Here is an 18,410-nt window from a genome sequence, read left to right as displayed (position 1 = left end):
TTCACCTCCCCAAACTTTATCACAGACTATTTATTTGAACCAGTTTTTTTGGTTTTTTTTTTTTTTCTGTTAAGAAATTTGACAGCAACTTGAATTGAAATTTCATTAAAATTACTTACAATTTCATTCAGGTTGTAAGTCCACTTGATGTTTAGCAAAGTAATCTTTCAAAAGGGGTGACTGATGCAAACAAATAAAGGTATAAAGGTCAAGGACACTGATCTATAAAGTTAGATGTTGCTACCATTCAAGCATCGTTCTTGAAATAATTCAGCAAAATTGCTAGCGATGGCATTTCTGGGTTTCGGAAAAATTTTAATCTCTGGCTTGCTTTAGAAACACAGGCATAATTTCAAATTAGCTTTTCATTACTTTGCAAACTTCGTTTTTTTGTTAAGTTGAATACTTAAACTTGTACCATTTTTATTTGTTTAAAAAAAGAGTGGGTACGGGAGTTTTATGGTCTGTTTTGGAAGAACACACAGTCTCCGTGATCAGTGTGGTTAGTCTGTCTTGTCTTTAAAGAATCTACAGTTTGCTTCAAAAATAACTGTGAGAATAAATGTGAAGTCTTACTGACATTAAGATATTGAACAGCATAAGGGAGACTCCCTTGAAACACACTGTGTATCTTACTAGCTGTTGTGTTTTAAGGAAACCATTAGCGTTTAGATAAATAGATTCATGAATTAATAAAAATAATTATAGTCATTCATCTGGTAATGGACATATTTATTCTACTGTATTTCAAAGTAAATGAGAGCCTTAACACTTCCTTTAAACTGTCTCCGCAATATGTTAATTTTATAGCAACAATCTGTTTTTAGTAAAAGTAAACTAAGTAAATAATTTATATAGACTATATTCCTAAAATAACATATTAGTATGTTTTAGTGAATATATGCTTTCTCATTTCCTTCTGCTTGGATATAGGATATATAGTGTTTCAAAATGAAAATACAATACACATAGCCAAAAACAAAACAAAAACAAGTATGCAAAAACAGTTTATTTATAATAGATCAACATTTTTGACATGAAAGGTAGCCACTTTCAATTTCTCAGGAATGCCTAGAATCCAACAGTTTCTGAAAGACTAATTTTAACAATTATTTCACTATAGGTAAAAGAAATAATTTCAGAATGAACTTTTTAAATGGCTTTGTCTAGGGCAACTTATTTTATAAGCCTGAATGTGTGGTAAGCTAACTTTCCCAGGAAGAGAATGTAATCCAACTATGTTCCAAATGTATTAAACCAGTTTATACAACAAACATGGGAATCACCTATGTGCATCAACTGTGCTCAAACAAGAATTCTCTTTATCAAAATATTCATTTTTTCAAAAAGGCCTCACATTAACCCCTCAAACCAATCATCCCCCTTCTATGGCCAGTACCACTCTTCTCTACTTCAAGTTGCATTACTTTATAGACAACTCTCAAATTCCAGTGGAATTGTACACTGACTTAAGACTCTGTGTAATATGTATCAAACACAAGAATAGTCACTGACTTTAAGGGACAAGGTGTTAACTAACCAATAATAATTTAGCTAATGTCGTTTTTAGTTTAGAGGGAAAAAAAGCAGCCCCCAAATGTCCTTAACTTTTCGGTACTTCTTTGTAACACACAGAATGAAAAGATAATCTCTGAAATTAAAATCGTTAGAAAATATCTTAAATAAAATATTTTACATAAATAAGTGTTAAATTTCAAATTCAAACCATGTTTTCCTGTGTATTTAAATTTGGGAAAGAATTTCACAATTATTAGCTCTTCTTACTTACATTTATTTTTGAATATTTAAATCTATTACACATCAGTTTGTAAAATTCACCTTGGTTATCACTCCCCATGTTACTGTGCGGTCTTTCCTCAGGTAAGTCCATTATATGCATGTAAATGCTGGGGAGGTTTGAATAGCACTTAAAGAATATTCATGAGAGCTCTGAAATGTGGAAAGTTTCATTATTATCTACTTACTGTAGGATTTGTAACTCAAATTCATCACAGCATTATAAAACACCGTGTGAATGGAATGCATACAATTCCTACGGACACACAAACTGAAGTCCAAAAGGCACAGAGTAATGCTGGTGGCTCTTTCTAGTCAGTTACGAAACAATAAAAAGTCTGTATTATTCTTTCATAATTTAAATACTTAAGTAATCTCCACTTTTATTACTTTATAACAGTGACTTCAAATTTACATTATTTTAAGTACCATTGTAATAGCTTAGTGTATAATACAGATATTTGCTAATATCCCATCCAAAAATTAAAAAAAAACCTCTTCACTATATATATATATATATATATATATATATATATATATATATATATATATAAATTATTCTGAAAGACGAGAACACAGAAGAGGGACTTGGTACAGACTATAAACTCAATTTTCTATCACCACAGTTATAACTCCAAAATTAACAGATATACAGCAATAATCAAAAGCAGTGCAAATATCTTTGGAGGTTAGGATAAAATTATAATGCAAGAACATAAAACAAGGAAATAAAAAAGGCAAGTACTTCAAGTACAAGGAACCAGTCTGCTTGAGGTCCATCTTAGTGTTTACTGGGGGCTTCCTTCCTGCTTTTACTTCTTTCTCTGAAACACATTGGCCAGCATGGCACCTGATGTTGTCAACTGGCCCATTTTGTTCAAAAACTTGGTCTTTGTATCTTCACTCACTAAGCTTGCAGCAATTGACATTGAGCTAGGAAAGAAATTTTAAAATTCAAGTAAAGCAATTAAAAAACTAGAATATCCATTTTTTTCAGTTCTTCAGCAGTATAATAGTAGTAAATACATTCTGAACTGGTAGCACGAAAGGGAAACTAAAATTGACAGGCGTTTTTATGCACCCTACTAGGTCAGGAGCTTTCACGTTCATGGTTGATGAAGGAAGCAGTAATGGTGGAGAGGTTAGGAGCAAGTATGGAGTGAGACTGAATCCTGGCTCTGTCATTTACCAGCTGTGTGACCCTAGGCAAGTTATTTAATCTCCTCTGTAATGTAATCCTCATCTGTAAAATGGAGATAATTCTATTACCTACCTCATAGGTCTATTAAGAATTATATAAGCGTACAGTGCTTATTAGCAGCGTCAGGAATGTAATAGCATGCTGTAAGTGTTAGTAGTTATTCTTCTTCTTATCAGCATCACTGCATTTAATTATAGCAACCCTGGAAGATAGATATTATCCCTATTTTCACAAAAGAGTAAATTAAATCACAGTAAGGTTTTATACTGTGCTGGTAACAACCCTGTGACGTTATTACTTATTTGGGCGTTGAGAGGGGGGAGAATGTCCTCAAATGCATTAGTTGCATTAGTGTCAATCAACAATTTTAACTCCATTTCTTCTTTCTTTTTGACCAACCTCCGGTATAGGTTAAACAATCTAAATAACTACTAAAGATTGCTAATTTACCATACGACCAAACAGAACATTGATCAAGTACAATTTTCAGTGATCAACAATAAACCCACTTTACTGGCCTGTGGCTTTGGCCAAGATGCTTTAGATCACTCTGATTCAATTTCCTCAACTGAAAAATGCAGACTGCAATTACTCTTGCAAAATATCCTGAGGCCTGAAGAAGAGAGTATGTTTGAACATGTCAAGGGCAGTGGGTGCGAGGTGCAGAGGCTCAACGGATGTCCACTGAAACTACAGATGAAGTTACGGGCTGCCAGCAAGAATTGCTGGTTTTCTGTAGTCCTTAAAGGTGTGCACTGTGAGTTAGTAAGTTAAATGCCAGTCCGCGACTCCCGTCCTGAAAATCTCTTGTTCCCACACCTCTTCTGCTATTACATCAACCTGGCCTCTTCCTTGTCTCTACTTCTCGCCTGCTGCCTTTTCTCTTCCCACAAAGTAAACCTCCGTCAGGCTCAACATTTGGTTCCTGTTTCTTCAGTTACAAAACTTACTCCTGAAGTTTCAAACATCATCTCCATTAGGAGTTTGGGAAAAGTCCCAGAACACTATTGTTTGTTAGAGAAGCTAACATCAAGCTTTTTTTCACCCCCTAACTTTAGAAATGACCCGCCATTTTTATTTCCTTGTTAGTGGTTTTACCATTTTCCTCTCCTCCCAACAGTGAATATAATGGCTCCCTCTCTTCTATTTAAAACCAATCATCAAATACTCTGATTTTACTCAAGGAAACATCTATCTATTTTTATTCCCATTGACGATACCTTCCAAATGAATTATTCCAATAGTCTTAGATCTGGTCTCCTTGCATGATCAGATTAACTTCTGAAATAATCAGTTCATCATATCCTACCCATTCTCAAACATCTTCAATGCCTAATTACTACCTAACAAGATAAAGTATGCTTGGCATTCAAGAAACATAGCAATCTAAATCTTGTGTGTATGTGTTTTTACCAACCATTACTGTTCAATTTCTAGAGCCCCTTGAGTCAAGTTTGCTGAGTTTAATGTTCAGAACATTCTTAACTTATCTCTTTCTTTCTGTCTGGTGTCTAGACATCCTTAAGGTCCCAGTGCAAGTCCTATCTTTCCTCTGATGCCTTTCTTTAATGTTTACAGTGCTGTTTTCTCTCTGTAGAACAATACTGTAAGCCGAAAGGTAAGTATGATTTTAGTTTGCATTGAGAAAAACAGGATACACAGGTCAGATAATACTTGAAGTACTATCGAGTTTTAGTGATATTCTAAGAGGAGGGCAACAATGATGCTAAAGAGTCTGAGATGTTCACTATGGAGAAGAGAAAATTTAGAAGACAGACACTAACGTTATGTGTGCCAAATTAGATATAAATATATATTTGCATAGCTCTACTGATATACATCACAATCACCTGGAGAACTATTTGAAAACCCAGATGCCTTGGCCTAACCCCAGTTATTCTGATTCTTTCCATATGGTATAAAGGACCCAGGTATCTATTTTACAAAAAGCTTTCCAACAAAGAACAATTGCATTGCAGCATTTTTTCCTGAAGAGAAAGTTTACATTTTCATCCTTTTTACAAAGGGGTCTGTAATGTTTCCCCACCCCTCTACCAGATGATGAAACATATTTTAGAGAGTAAATGTTTTAGAGAGACTTTAACTCAGGGTATTTTTTTGTAAAAGAATAGAGTTGTTAAAAATGAAACAGGCTGCCTTGTAAGGTAATGTTGTCTTTTTTCTGTGAAATCTCAGATCTTTCCTTTGCAACTCAAATCAAGCCAGTTGCCATTTTTGTTGATTTTGAATCTGTAGAACCCAACCCCTTAAATGCCTGGCTTCTTTTTTCTTTTCACTTAAAAAAAATTTTTAAGTAATCTCTACATCCAACGTGGGGCTTGAACTCACGACCCTGAGATCAAGAGTCTCCACCAACTGAGCCAGCTAGGTGCCTCCTGGCTTATCTTCTTCAAAACTATATCCTAGAATGTTTTTTTTTTTTTTCTCTCTCTCCATACCATTCCATCTGGTAAATTAATGTCAAAAGGACTTGGGAAGTCATCTTGAAAAGGCTTGCAATGGCCAAAGATGGGATAATTTTGATGGGCATCAAAAGACAGTAAGTACAATGCATTTAATTACATCAAATATTTGAAAATACATGTGTTTATGATACTTGAACAAAACAGTCACCATTAGAGGGTGAATCAATTCATTATCTTAGAAAACTGGTGAGTAAAGAGAAAGAATTGAACATTTACCTTGACTTTACTATAAAAAACTCTATCACTGGGTAACTGTAGTACATATAGGGGAAGGTTTTCTTTCCTGAAGTATTCTAACTCATCAATGAAGAGTGAATGATAGAATTAGATATTTTAGTAATTCACTATTACTAAATAGTAATGTATCTACTTTAGTATTACATTTACATACTAATGTACATTAGTATTTAGTAACAGTGAATTACTAAAACATCTTATTCTAATGTATTTAGTAATGGTTAATGAATTAGTGGAGCTAGGCATTGATCATTAACAGATGCTACTATCACCAAAAAAAGAGAGAAGTAGACACTGTCTCTCTCGTGAAGAAAACACACCTCCTCCTATGAAGCAGTCATGCAAAACAAAGAAACATGCCCTGAATCTGATGAAGTCTCTGGATCCAGAATCAACAACCCAATTTACAGGAAATACAGAGGAACATGTTAAAACAACACGAGGGAAATGCAATCAACCAAATTCAGACTGTGGGACCTGTACAGAACAAAGACTCAGTTTCTTTAATAAGTAAGTTATATGAAGAAAAAGATGAGATAGAAGGGGAACCTATGGATTAAAAGAGACTTAAAAGACATGTCAACTAATTGCAACGTATGGAACTCTGGATTCTGACTCAAAGAAACAGACTGTAAGGAAAAAAAACAAACAACAAATCACTAACGACATGTACAAAACAATTAGAAATTTGAACACAGGCTACATAGCTGATAATAATATTAAGAAGTTGTTATTTTGGCGTGAAAATGACATTATGTTTTAAAAAAATAGCATTTATCTTTAAGAGCTACATGCCAGAATATAGGAGGGGCATGGATGAAATAAAATATGAGTTGACAATTATTGAAGCTGAGTGCTGAGTACATGGGAATTCACTCTGTTATTTATTTTGTATTTATTCAAAATTACCTAAAATACAAATCTAAAGAAATAATATGGAAGATTTGAATAAAAGGGAAAATTATGATTATAAAAATAAACTTTTTCTTTTTAGGAGTCATATAACTGAAACAATCTTGGGAAGTTACAAAGACGTGTTTTTCTCGTTCTTAAATTTTTTTAAAAATTTTTTTTTAAATTTATTTTTGAGACAGAGAGACAGAGCATGAGCAGGGGAGGGGCAGAGAGAGGGAGACACAGAATCTGAAGCAGGCTCCAGGCTCTGAGCTGTCAGCACAGAGCCCGACGTGGGGCTTGAACCACGAACTGTGAAATCATGACCTGAGCCGAGGTCAGATGCTTAACCGACTGAGCCACCCAGGTGCCCCTATTTTTTTCTCTTTCTTAATTCCTGTATGCTAATTAATGAAATTTCATTTAGAATATATTTTCACACATAATTTTTAATTTTGTCCCCAAACTTTACATTTTAAACAAGGCACCAAATAATCTTAATACTTAATGTACGACAATTGAACAGAAGTGCTTGCTTAGGTGTTAGTTTTACAGATTCTGTGTTCAGAATTGAAACCTATTTTTACTGTCTTAACTTTCCAAGGTTACAGTTGTAGAACAGTTCCTACCATCCCAGGAGGCTACAGAAAGGGTTCTTACATGCAGTGAGAGGTAAAAAGCTCTAAGCATACATATGTGGGGAGGAGGTTGGGGGTGTGGAGGGCTAAGTGTGTGTATGGGTACCTAGCCTGATAGGTATTCCCTATTCCTGCTAGTTAGTTTTATAAAGGAAAAGCCTTTGAGCTTTTTATGCCTAACAGAGTCTATTTAAGATTAACTGCTCAAGGTTATGTCAAAAGGTAAGAGTACACACGGTCTATTTGTAAATTACTTCCTCTCCTGAATGCCCAACTTTACTCTTTCACATCCATGCTTGTAGTTTAGCTTCAGTGAATCTGAATTCTGGTTAGTTTGGTTGGGAGCACGTGAATAGAACATTCACAAGTTTATAGTCCTTTATGCAGTCAATCAAGTTATGCCTTACAACTCCAGTCACAAATTTCCACAAAACTATTTTGACCAGTGATTCCCAAATCCAGCTACCTACCACAATGTCTTTGGAAGCTTTTAAATATACAGATCCCTAGGCTGAATCAGACTGTTGAGAGGACGGCACAGAGCATGGAGTAGAGACCTAAAATTTAAATTCCCCAGATAATTCTGATGCAGGTGGTTTATAAATTAGCATTTGATAACTGCTGATGTAAATACTTTTCTTACCTTCCAAATAAATGACTACAAAGTAACACAAAATAAAATACCATACCCATTTATAGAAAATTTAGATAGAGAAATTAAGGTTAATATGAAGCCTTAAAAAAAGAATTCATGTCTTACCCTTGAGGCTCTTGGACGGTCTTGTTCTCTACTTTTTGTTCACATTCCTTTATCATGGAACTTAAAATAACCTGATTTCAAAAAAAAGGACTTTAGTAAAATACAATTTACAATAGTGAAATGCTATTGTTTAATCTAAAGTTCTTTAATTTAATTTTTAATAGTCCCATAAACTATGACTATTTAAAAATGTAAGGTTTTGGCAGTTACTCCGTTAAAGGAATTCACATTAGATTGCTATAGTAGGTACAGAAATAGCTTTAAAAGACCTCAATCATATAATCTTCACCAACCTTCCTTCTGAATCTGGTATCAATTCTCCCTTAGCTTTCCCTACCATCTAATGTTAAAAGTAAAATTTGTATATGTCTAGACATTGAACATATACACATACCACGGTTACACATTATTTTCCCAGGAAAAGCTGTTCTGTCCCATGCCCCCTTGTTTTCTCCAGGTTGCAAACAGCAAGATGCTCTGTTTTAATGTCTAAAGCAGAGACCAGGTATAGGTCTGTGGCTACTAAAATATAGATGGGAATATAACGGGCATCTAAGAGTTAACATCATGTTTGCACGGAGACTGAATGAATGATGGAAAGGGTGACGGGATCTAAGCTGCTCCTCCAGTCGCTGGCAACCTCACCAGAAACTGAATGGTCTTGAATATTCTTGGCCCGCGTTTGGGTATGGAGGTCACTAAACAACCAGTATTTACTGTCACCTACTATGTGCCAGGAACTTTTTTAGATATACAGAATGCACAAATAAGACAGACAACATTCCTCCTTATGGAGAGCTTATGTTCTTGACAATAAATACAAAAAATTGGTGAGTTATATAATACATTAGAAGGTGATAGGGCTTTGCAAAGAGTATTGAGTTAAAATAGGGGGAGCCAGGGGTCAAGACACAGAGTGTTCCAATTTACACGGAGGTGTCCCCAGCAGGCTTCATGGAGATGACATGTAAGGAAAAGCCTGGGGGAGATGAAGGAGCAAGTGTTTTATACACTGGGAAGAGGCTGAGCAAAGGCTCCATCTAAGGGAGAGTATGTCCATCATGTTCTAAGCAAGGAGACCAGAGTGGTGGGTGCAGAGTGAGCAGGCGAGAGGGTAGAAGATGAGAAGTGAAGCGGGGGGCGGGGGGGGGGGCAGATCTTACAGTGCTTTGCAGATTATAGTGAGGACTTTGGTTATTAAATGAGGCTTCTGTCACATGCATGTTAGATCTAGAATCATCCTTTTTTGAATCTTTTCTGGTTTTCCACTCTGATCTCACAGATTATAGATTTTGCTTGTTTGTTTTAAATGTTTATTTATTTTGAGAGGGAGTATGTGCACATGTGAGTGGGAGAGGGGCAGCGAGAGAGAGAGGGAGGGAGAGAGGGAGGGAGAGAGAGAGAGAGAGAGAGACAGAGAGAGAGAGATAGAGAATTCCAAGCAGTTTCCATGCTGTTAGTGCAGAGCCGGATGTGGGGCTCGATCTCATGAACTGTGAGATCATGACTTGAGCTGAAATCCAGAGTTGGACGGTTAACTGACTGAGCTACAGAGGTGCCCTTTAGATTTTGTTCGTTTAGCTGGGTTTTCCTTTATTATTATTATTATCATCCCCCTAAAAAGGGGGAGTTTTTTGTACTTTTTCTTCTGCTCCCTGCATTGTCTGTTTCCTCCAGTATTCTCTTTCTTGCATGTATGTTTTCATCTACGTCTTTCATGTGAGAGGTTTCTCAAATGGCTGGTGATCTTGGGATGTCCATTAAAGACTAGGGCACTAAAATGCTGATTAGAATCTCTTCATGCATGAGTAACTTCACTTTAAGGTGAATTGGGCAAAAACCAAACTTCTATCTTTTTCCCCCTGTGGGTATAAACCTAGCTGCCAGCATTCTTGGATCCAAGAAGGTGAAAAGTAATGAGGTTTCAATCACTATGCCTTCACTTAATTTCCCTCTTCTCATCATAGCCCTCACTCATTCCTGCTCTCAGCTATGTGGGATAGCTCAAGTTTAGAAAATAAAGCTCTAGTCTTCTACCAAGGTTGGAAAGGGAATCTGGGAGACTGATACCTCCTCAACTTGATAAATGGTATCTATAAAACACACCAGGCAAAGGAGAAATCGATAATTCCCAATCATAACTTTAATATGTGTTTCAACTGCTAACAGAAGATCACAAAAAACCTGATAAAAACATAGGAGAATTAAATCTTAATTGACCTTATTAAACAAAACTCAGGGATCAATAAGTAATAGAAATGAGAATTTACTTTGAACGCTAATGAAGACACAACGTAGCAAATGCACAGGTGGTATCTCAAGGGATACACTTAGTCTTAAGTTCAGGTATCAGAAAAGAAAAGTTTAAAAATAAATAATCTAAGCTTCCTCTGTAAAAATCTGGAAAAATAGAAAAAAAAATCAAACCTACCATGGGAATGGGTAGATAAACAAGCTGAAAATGCAGAATAGGAAATAAATGATAAACAGGGTTTTGGAGGAAACAAGAAGAAAAACAGAATAAAAGAGTGTTGAGGAAATTGAGACAGAAAACAGAAACTTTCCTTCTAAGAAAGTTAATGGTCAGAGATAAAAATTGTATAGCATTTTACAGATCAGAAAGCATTCCGTGTACCTTAGCTCATTAGATTCTAACTATATTCAGTGAAGGAAAGTATGTTATCCCTACTATACAGAATGAAACAGAGGATCAAAGACGATAAAGGGGTTTCTCAAGATCTCCCGACCAGTAAATACAAATCCATAAGATGACACTATACTCTATTTCAAATGTTAAAATATAAAATATTAAAATTTAAAAGCACAGCATATCATACTCATGCCTCACACAAAGAAGAATGCAAGTCTGAAGAGGAGACAGTGAAACCTAGGAACGCGGCGCGGATAATCGGTGGCTTCACCATCATGGGAGCTCACCTCGTGCTCCGGAGAAAGATGCTCCATGTCGGTCCGTAAACATCTGAGACCAGGTAAAAAGTGATTAACCATTAAATCCTCTGAAATGACTTGAGACCAGGGGGTTAAGGGAATGAAAAACAAACAAACCGGTATGTCCAACAGAACAAGAGAATAACAACAATGACGCCTCAGGCGTGCAGATCACTTGGAGCGAACAGGCTTCCCTCGAGCACGATTCTCATTTGTTGAGTTAGTGACTTATCAAGAGTCAACTGTGTTAATTCCCACAAATCCTTTACGTCAGTGGTATGGACTATTGTAACATTACATAATTTAATTACATGTTATGTAAACACATGAAATGAGTGTAAACAGTAAATCATGTAATTTAATTGGATATTTAAATGAGTGTGAAATGAAAATTAATGTTTCCATGACAACTAAATCGAAAAGTTTAGAAAAAAACAGTAAAGGCCAATTGTTTAAAATGTGGCTGTTTAATTATGGATGTATGAAACAAGTGTAAAAGGTTAGGAAAAATATAAAAATCTGAAAAAGGTCTACACCCAGTATCAGAAATGTTTCCAGATCCTCTTTAAAGAAACATAAACTGAAAATCACAATTACATTTATGGATGTGGTTTATTTAAGAAAGATACTTTACTCAGCAGACTTACACAAAAGAAATGCCTCAGTCCTACATCAAAACATTGGTAAAGAAAATATGTATATTAAGTTAAAGTAAGTTATATACACTATTTCCTTGATGTCCTGCTTTAACCATCCTATTAAACGGACCTGCTATTGGTCCTAATTGAATTGGGTAAGAGAACTTTTGTTGTAATAATATAAATTTAGTATTAGTTACGTTTCCTGGTCACTTTTGAGTTTTATTGATTATTCTGACATTCAAAGGGATCAAGAAAAAGGGTGCATTTCTCATGAAAACAACTCACTGTTTATTAACATCACATTCTCACCTCATCATAGTTGTTGGCCATTTAAAAATAGTTATTTAATGTTATACCATATTAAGGTGAAAAATGCCAATAAATGAGTTCCCTTATAAAGATGGGTTAATTAGGGGCGCCTGGATTGGTGGACTGTCTGACTCTTGATTCTGGCTCAGGTCATGATCTCAGGGTTGTGGGATCAAGCCCCACGTTGGGCTCCGTGCTCTGCATGGAGCCTGCTTAAGATTCTCCCTCCCTCCCTTCCTCCCTCCATCTCCCCCTACCCCTCTCCCCAGCTCACACTCTCTTTCTAAAAGAGAAAAAAAAAAGTTTACCAGTCTTTTTTGGAAAAAAAAAAATAATGAATTTTACTAAGTATAATATATAACTTTTACCTTAAAAATAGTTATGATCTAAATAAACTTAAAAAAATAGTTATGAATAAAAGCTGTTTGTAAACAAGCCTCCTATAACAAGTGACTTATAAGTACTAAAAATACAGATGACATTTGGTTGAACCAATTCCTGTAGTCATACAGAGGGCTACAACATAATGGCTACATAGTTTTGTTTTCTAGATATGGGGAAAATACCACCAAAATGTAACTGTGAGTGACCTTTCGACTGGCAGTCAAGAGTCTGATCTAGAGAAATATGGATACCGATTGAGAAGCCGAAGATGGCCTTATTTGTTGGTAAAGGGTTAAGTCTCCCCCCTCTCTTTCTACTTACTGTTTGGTTCTACCCTTTCCCTGTAGAATCACACAATCTTTGTTAGAGGTCATTTCACCCTATCTGATATTAGGAATCAACTCTACCTCATCTGTGAGTGATGGCCACAAAGTCTCTAAGTGCTAACACTGATAGGACATTCGTAGTTTCGTAACAGGTTCAATCCATTTTTAATAGCTAAATTAGCAAGTTTTTCTTATAAATAAAATCAGACTCTCTGTAACCTTCTTGTGTTAGCTCTCCACCTGAGTTACACAGTGTGCTTAACCCTTCTTCTATATAACCTTTAAAATAATATTTAAAAAAATAATTTTTGAATCACCTTGTCATCCCCAAGCCATCTCTTCTCCAGCTTAAACATTTCTAAATTCCTTTGATTTTTTTTAAACAGAATTTCTTCACTTATTACTATACCTAATGTTAAACACTATAGTTTTTCCATGTCCTTATTAAAATATGATGTTGAGAGGAATACTCTTGTGTTCTATCAGGTTAGAATGCAGTGGAACAGCAGAACAGATTTGGATCACAGGACAATGTGATTTTATTGTGGCCACACCACTCTGTTGACACAAGCTATGACTCATTCAGAACTAACACATTTAGTATTCGAACAGGGTCTATTGTTAAGATGTTCTTCCCCTTACTATATTGGTGTAAAGACTTTATTATATTATTCTATATTGTGTACATACCTAAACACACACTAATATTCTTTCTATACAGATTCTATTCTCTTTAGAAACCACTGCCTTGCCCACTTGGAATAAGTGGTTTTATACAGCTAGAATTTTTGATCTTTTGACTTTCCAGTTTACCTTGAGGCATACTCCTTAAGGAGCTCTCTGCCATAGATTATACATCACTTTTTGCTTAAGTTTTTAAACATCTACTTTCACCGAGTCTAGGGAAGGTACAAACATAGCGATATTTTCTTTCTTTGACATGCCATTATTACTTTCTTGAAAGGGTCTTGTCACTTCTCCATTAGTAAAGACTTGTTCCTTACTAATTCAGAATATCACTTCCTCTTTTTGCTTCCTCTATTTTCTCTAAGTAGAAAATGCCAACGAGATAAATCAAGAATAATAGCAAGTTCTCCTTTTAGTGGAAATAAACTTATATTAGATACATGGATAGTTGAAGTACAAAATTACCAAAATACAGTGTCTCTGGCACTTTATAATTTGCATTATAAAAAACATGGCTTATGTCATCCACAGGAAGAGGTAATTTATATTAATTGATTCCTAAAAATAAAATGCTCTCAACTATGCACTGAACTTAAAGTTTTAACATTTCCAAAAGGACAAATAGCTCCTTAACAGATAGCTCTATGTTTCTACTTTCCCTGCTTGATTTATTCAAAACAAAATCTCCCGCTGGGAACATTCCAGTCAAGAATCCAGTGCCAATGAACTGGTATATACCAAAATAGCCATCAGTGGTATTTTGGAACATATCTACCTTATTTAAAATTACCTGTTCACTTTACTTACTACTTCAAGCTGGTATATAACAATATGGAACCATAAATATCAATGCATCTCTTTCTGTGTCCTCCAGGAACCTCTCTCTACTGTCATTTTTCCTGTTAGAATTCTCTGATTATGTTGTCTAGCATTAGCTTCTATAGTTCTGTTTGAGTAGTCAGCCTTTCAATCCTTTTTCAATCTCTTATTTCCTCTTTTTTGACCTCGCCTGCCTTTTCATGGGAGAACACAGAAGCTGGAGCTCACTCTGCTCATCTTGATCTCTGCTTCCTTCTTGGTTTTATTTTACTAGTCCTGGGACAGTAAAGAGAGCACGTAACAGGACAGCTAAAGTTCTTTTTCTAGTCACAGTTTTGCTTTTAACTATAAAAAAAATAGAAGTCACTAATGTCTTTAAGCTTTAGTTTAATCATTTATAAAATGTAGTAGTTGACATGAGTTAGATGATCTTAGAGCTTTCCTTCAGTTTAAAAAAACATTTTTTTTTTTTAAACATTTATTTATTATTGAGAGACAGAGAGAGACAGAGCATGAGCAGGGGAGGGACAAAGAGGAGGAGACACAGAATCTGAAGCAGGCTCCAGGCTCTGAGCTGTCAGCACAGAGCCTGACATGGGTCTCAAACTCAAAAACCTCAAGATCATGACCTGAGCCGAAGTTGGACGCTTACTGGAGTGAGCCACCCAGGTGCCCCATTTTTTTTTTTTTTTTTTTTTTTGAGAAAGAGAGAGTGTGAGTGGGGAGAGGGGCAGAAGGGGAGAGAACCCTAGGGTCATGACCGGAGCCGAAATCAAGAGCCAGACGCTCAACTGACTGAGCCACCCAGGTGCCCTGAGTTTTCCTTCGGTTCTACCATCACTGGAGATGATCAGCCATGTTGGCACTGTATTTTTCAATGAGTGATATCTCGCCATAGCATTCCACCGGACATGGATGGTTAAACCTTCACTGAAAGACCCAAATGCCAGAACACATACAAGGCTTCCTTTTGATTAACAGAAGCCTCAGCTATGATCATTTCTTGCTCAGTGACATAGCCAATTAACATAGACAAAACTTTAGTCAATGTTTTCAAAACTGTAAAACATAAAAGCACAGAGGACTTAAAATGATCTTTTAAACTTATGAGAGCTAGAATAAGGAGTGGGGCGAGTCAAATCAAAATTTTAATTTTCTATAATCATTATATAAGTAAGTCGAAGAGAAAAAAATATTCGTTTCCAAACTTCAACAACGGAGATTCCACCGCAAGATTGGTCATATAAATATAGATACACGTTAATAAAGCAAGGATACAACAACAGGAAAGTGCACTGTAAGCTTCAAAAAGATGGGTGGCAATATCCAGTCTTTTAGAATCCACAATTTGTAAGTTGTTCACCAAGGCTAACTTATGCAAGTGTGGTATAACAACTGAAAAAAGAAAAAGAAATTTAGATTTTTCTCTAAAACGTTGCACACACCACATTCATCTGTTGAACAAAATTTTTTTCATTTTAAAATTTATAAAATTTCATTTTAATTTCTAGATGATTTCAAAAGGTTACCCAAATCCTTTACTTGCTTTTTCATACTAGAGAGGAAAGCATGTTTTCCGGAATAAGAACATTTGGGAGGAAGAGACCATAGCACTGGCACTATAACCTAATTAAGAGGATGTATACAGGTCACTTGGCCTCACTGAAATTAAATTTCCTAATTTGAAGGATGAAACCCAAATCAACAAATGTAAACAACCCACCTCTTGTGTTACTATTATCTTTACAAATAAGTTTTATCTTTACAAATAAAAATCAGGTATTACCATTGTTATTAAACAAAAGATAAATATAGTATACTTATTCTTCTTCAACATCAAATTATTTAACTCCTTCATGAAACAATTCTTTTTTTTAACTTTATTTTTTTCTTTTAAAATTTACATCCACATTAGTTAGTATATAGTGAAGCAATGATTTCAGTAGATTCCTTAATGCCCCTTCCCCATTTAGCCCATCCCCCCTCCCACAACCCCTCCGGCAACCCTCAGTTTGTTCTCCATATTTATGAGTCTCTTTTGTTTTGTCCCCCTCCCTGTTTTTATATTATTTTTGTTTCCCTTCCCTTATGTTCATCTGTTTTGTTTCTTAAAGTCCTCATATGAGTGAAGTCATATAATTTTTGTCTTTCTCTGACTAATTTCATAAAACAGTTCTTAACTTTAGTTTTCTCAAATTCTTAGCAAGACAAATGTCAAATAGCACTGGTGGTTTAGTTCAAGTCACTCAAAGGGCTCACAAGTCATCTTCTGTCTCAATGAATAATGTGAAATTTCAAAAACATAGACAACCTACTGCTAAAATAAAAGGGATGGCCCAAGAAACAGCATCCAATTCAGTAGCAACGAGCACATCTACTGCCCAAGATGGTGTTTTCTAAATACCAGTTCCCACGAAAACCAGGGTTCCTTGAAGAAATGGTTCCAGGGTCAGTGACTACCAAAGTGTTGCTCATAAAGGCCCCTTTCTAATCTCTGCTTGGCTAGGGATCCCAAAACACCCTTCATAAGCACAGCCTTCTGACCAATTGTAGTGACTTCTTTCATGTTTGCACTGAGTTTGTCTATGTGAAAGCCATAATCTCTTCCTAGAAAAACCTCCTGCTTCTTCAGTAAACCAACAATATAATCACAACTTTTATACTTACGTTAGTAAATGGCAAAACCCCCCCACAATAACTTAGAATACCAATGGCCATTTTTAGGGAATTTTGACTTGTTAAAATTAATAACAGCATACTTAAGAGGAACTCTAGAAAAAAAATTAGGAGACAAAAACTCCAAACGTTCATTGATTTCCCTGAATTCACTGAAACTCCATTTCACTAACTGGCATGCTGAGGCCTCAACAAAATGCTGGCTCTAAAACAGTCTCTCTAGAGAATTTTTGGATTCACTTCTACCCAAATCTTTAGAAGATTCCTTGAACTTCTTTATCTATTGACACCAGGCCTATTTACTCCTCCTGCTCCTTTTCTGACCACCTATATAAGCAATCCTTTCCTTAATGTTTTTCTCAGGAACTCAATAACCATACTGCACAATCACCCCTTAAAACTGTTTAACTAGAAAACAAATTTATAGAAGTTACTTTAAACTCTAGAGCCAACTAAAGGCTATCACTAAAGATACTCCTAAATCTCAAAAGATAGAGAAAAATTTACTATAAGAACAGTTCATTATATACATATTATCCTAGCTACTACCTCTGTAGCAATTAATTTACTTAATTGATAACCTCTCAGAAGGAAATTAGTGGTTAAAAGATTTAATAACCAAGATATGCATAATTCTACAACTGACCTTCAGTGGGCAAGGAAAATAGGAAATGGACAACTTAAAGCCATTTCAGAAGCCTTTTTCTTAAGGACAGATTGGACACAGTCTAAACTACAGACGAAATAGAGATAAATCAATAGGAGACTTTATAAAAATAGATTTCAATGAACTTTCAAAAAATATTTGGGGTAGATTCAACAGCCAAAGTAAAAGGACTCTTATCCTCTATTTTTGTAAATGGGCTCAAAACTGAAATAGAGAACTTCTAAAAAAACTAACTTGAAATGTACAATTGCCATGTTAGAAAATCTCCAGCATGTGACTGAACATTTTCAGAGAGCCTTATAAAGTAAAAAAGCTGAAAACAAACAACAACAAAACGACTGCATTGTGTTCCAGATTAAACCAATGGCCCCTGAAATAAAATCAAGACCCAAAGGTCCCGTGATAATTAAGAGTTGGGAAAGAAAAAGGCCACTGGGTCAACCAATGTCCTCTATTCTCTAAAAAACAGAATGACAAATATCCAAAATGCCACTCCAAGGAAGATATTACAACCCAACAGTTCTCTGTCCTTCCTCTAAACTCCTAAAAGCAATTGTCCATAAATACAGAGAGATAACAGTATGACATCCTTGTCAATATGGGTTCTACTTTACCATTAGCCGTATTAATATAGGACATTAAATTCCTCAGGATAAAGTTTTAAAGTAAACTTTATTACACCTATTTTATTATAGGTTTATTACACCTATTCAAACAGTGGAGACGTCTATCCTCAATCTTTTCCCAAGCCAACCTTTGTTATTTTGGGACCATTATGAAAAGAAAATGTCTTTCTTCTCTGTGATGCATAAACCTTTCCTTTGAACACACACGAAAAGGTTAGATCCTGTTCTAGAGAGTTATTAACTCGACAACATGGCACACACCAAAGACTCATTGCCTATTTAGCCAATTCCTTGATCCAAGAGCCAGGACTTA

General features: G+C 35.5%; 1 protein-coding gene across 8 annotated transcripts in view; it reads right to left on the bottom strand.

The window, feature by feature from the left end:
- The window catches only part of RELCH (RAB11 binding and LisH domain, coiled-coil and HEAT repeat containing), a 114,456-nt gene that overhangs the window by 3,328 nt on the left and 92,718 nt on the right, over positions 1-18,410 (bottom strand). For 6 of the 8 annotated variants that reach the window (XM_042910350.1, XM_042910351.1, XM_042910352.1 and 3 more), the window contains 4 exons: positions 15,407-15,523; positions 10,951-11,039; positions 8,014-8,084; positions 2,364-2,730 (listed from right to left, as the gene is read on the bottom strand). In XM_042910350.1, the coding sequence (XP_042766284.1) occupies positions 2,610-2,730; positions 8,014-8,084; positions 10,951-11,039; positions 15,407-15,523 (398 nt within the window). In that variant the 3' untranslated portion in view covers positions 2,364-2,609. Of the gene's footprint in view, positions 1-2,363; positions 2,731-8,013; positions 8,085-10,950; positions 11,040-15,406; positions 15,524-18,410 lie in introns of those variants that run through there. The other 2 variants (XM_042910355.1, XM_042910357.1) reach the window with 2 other exon arrangements.

The sequence above is a fragment of the Panthera leo genome, chromosome D3 (assembly GCF_018350215.1).
Source record: "Panthera leo isolate Ple1 chromosome D3, P.leo_Ple1_pat1.1, whole genome shotgun sequence".
In the NCBI taxonomy this organism is placed as follows: domain Eukaryota; kingdom Metazoa; phylum Chordata; class Mammalia; order Carnivora; family Felidae; genus Panthera; species Panthera leo.
The sequence above is the reverse complement of the archived record's forward strand: the minus strand, read 5'-3'. Positions and strand labels throughout refer to the sequence as shown.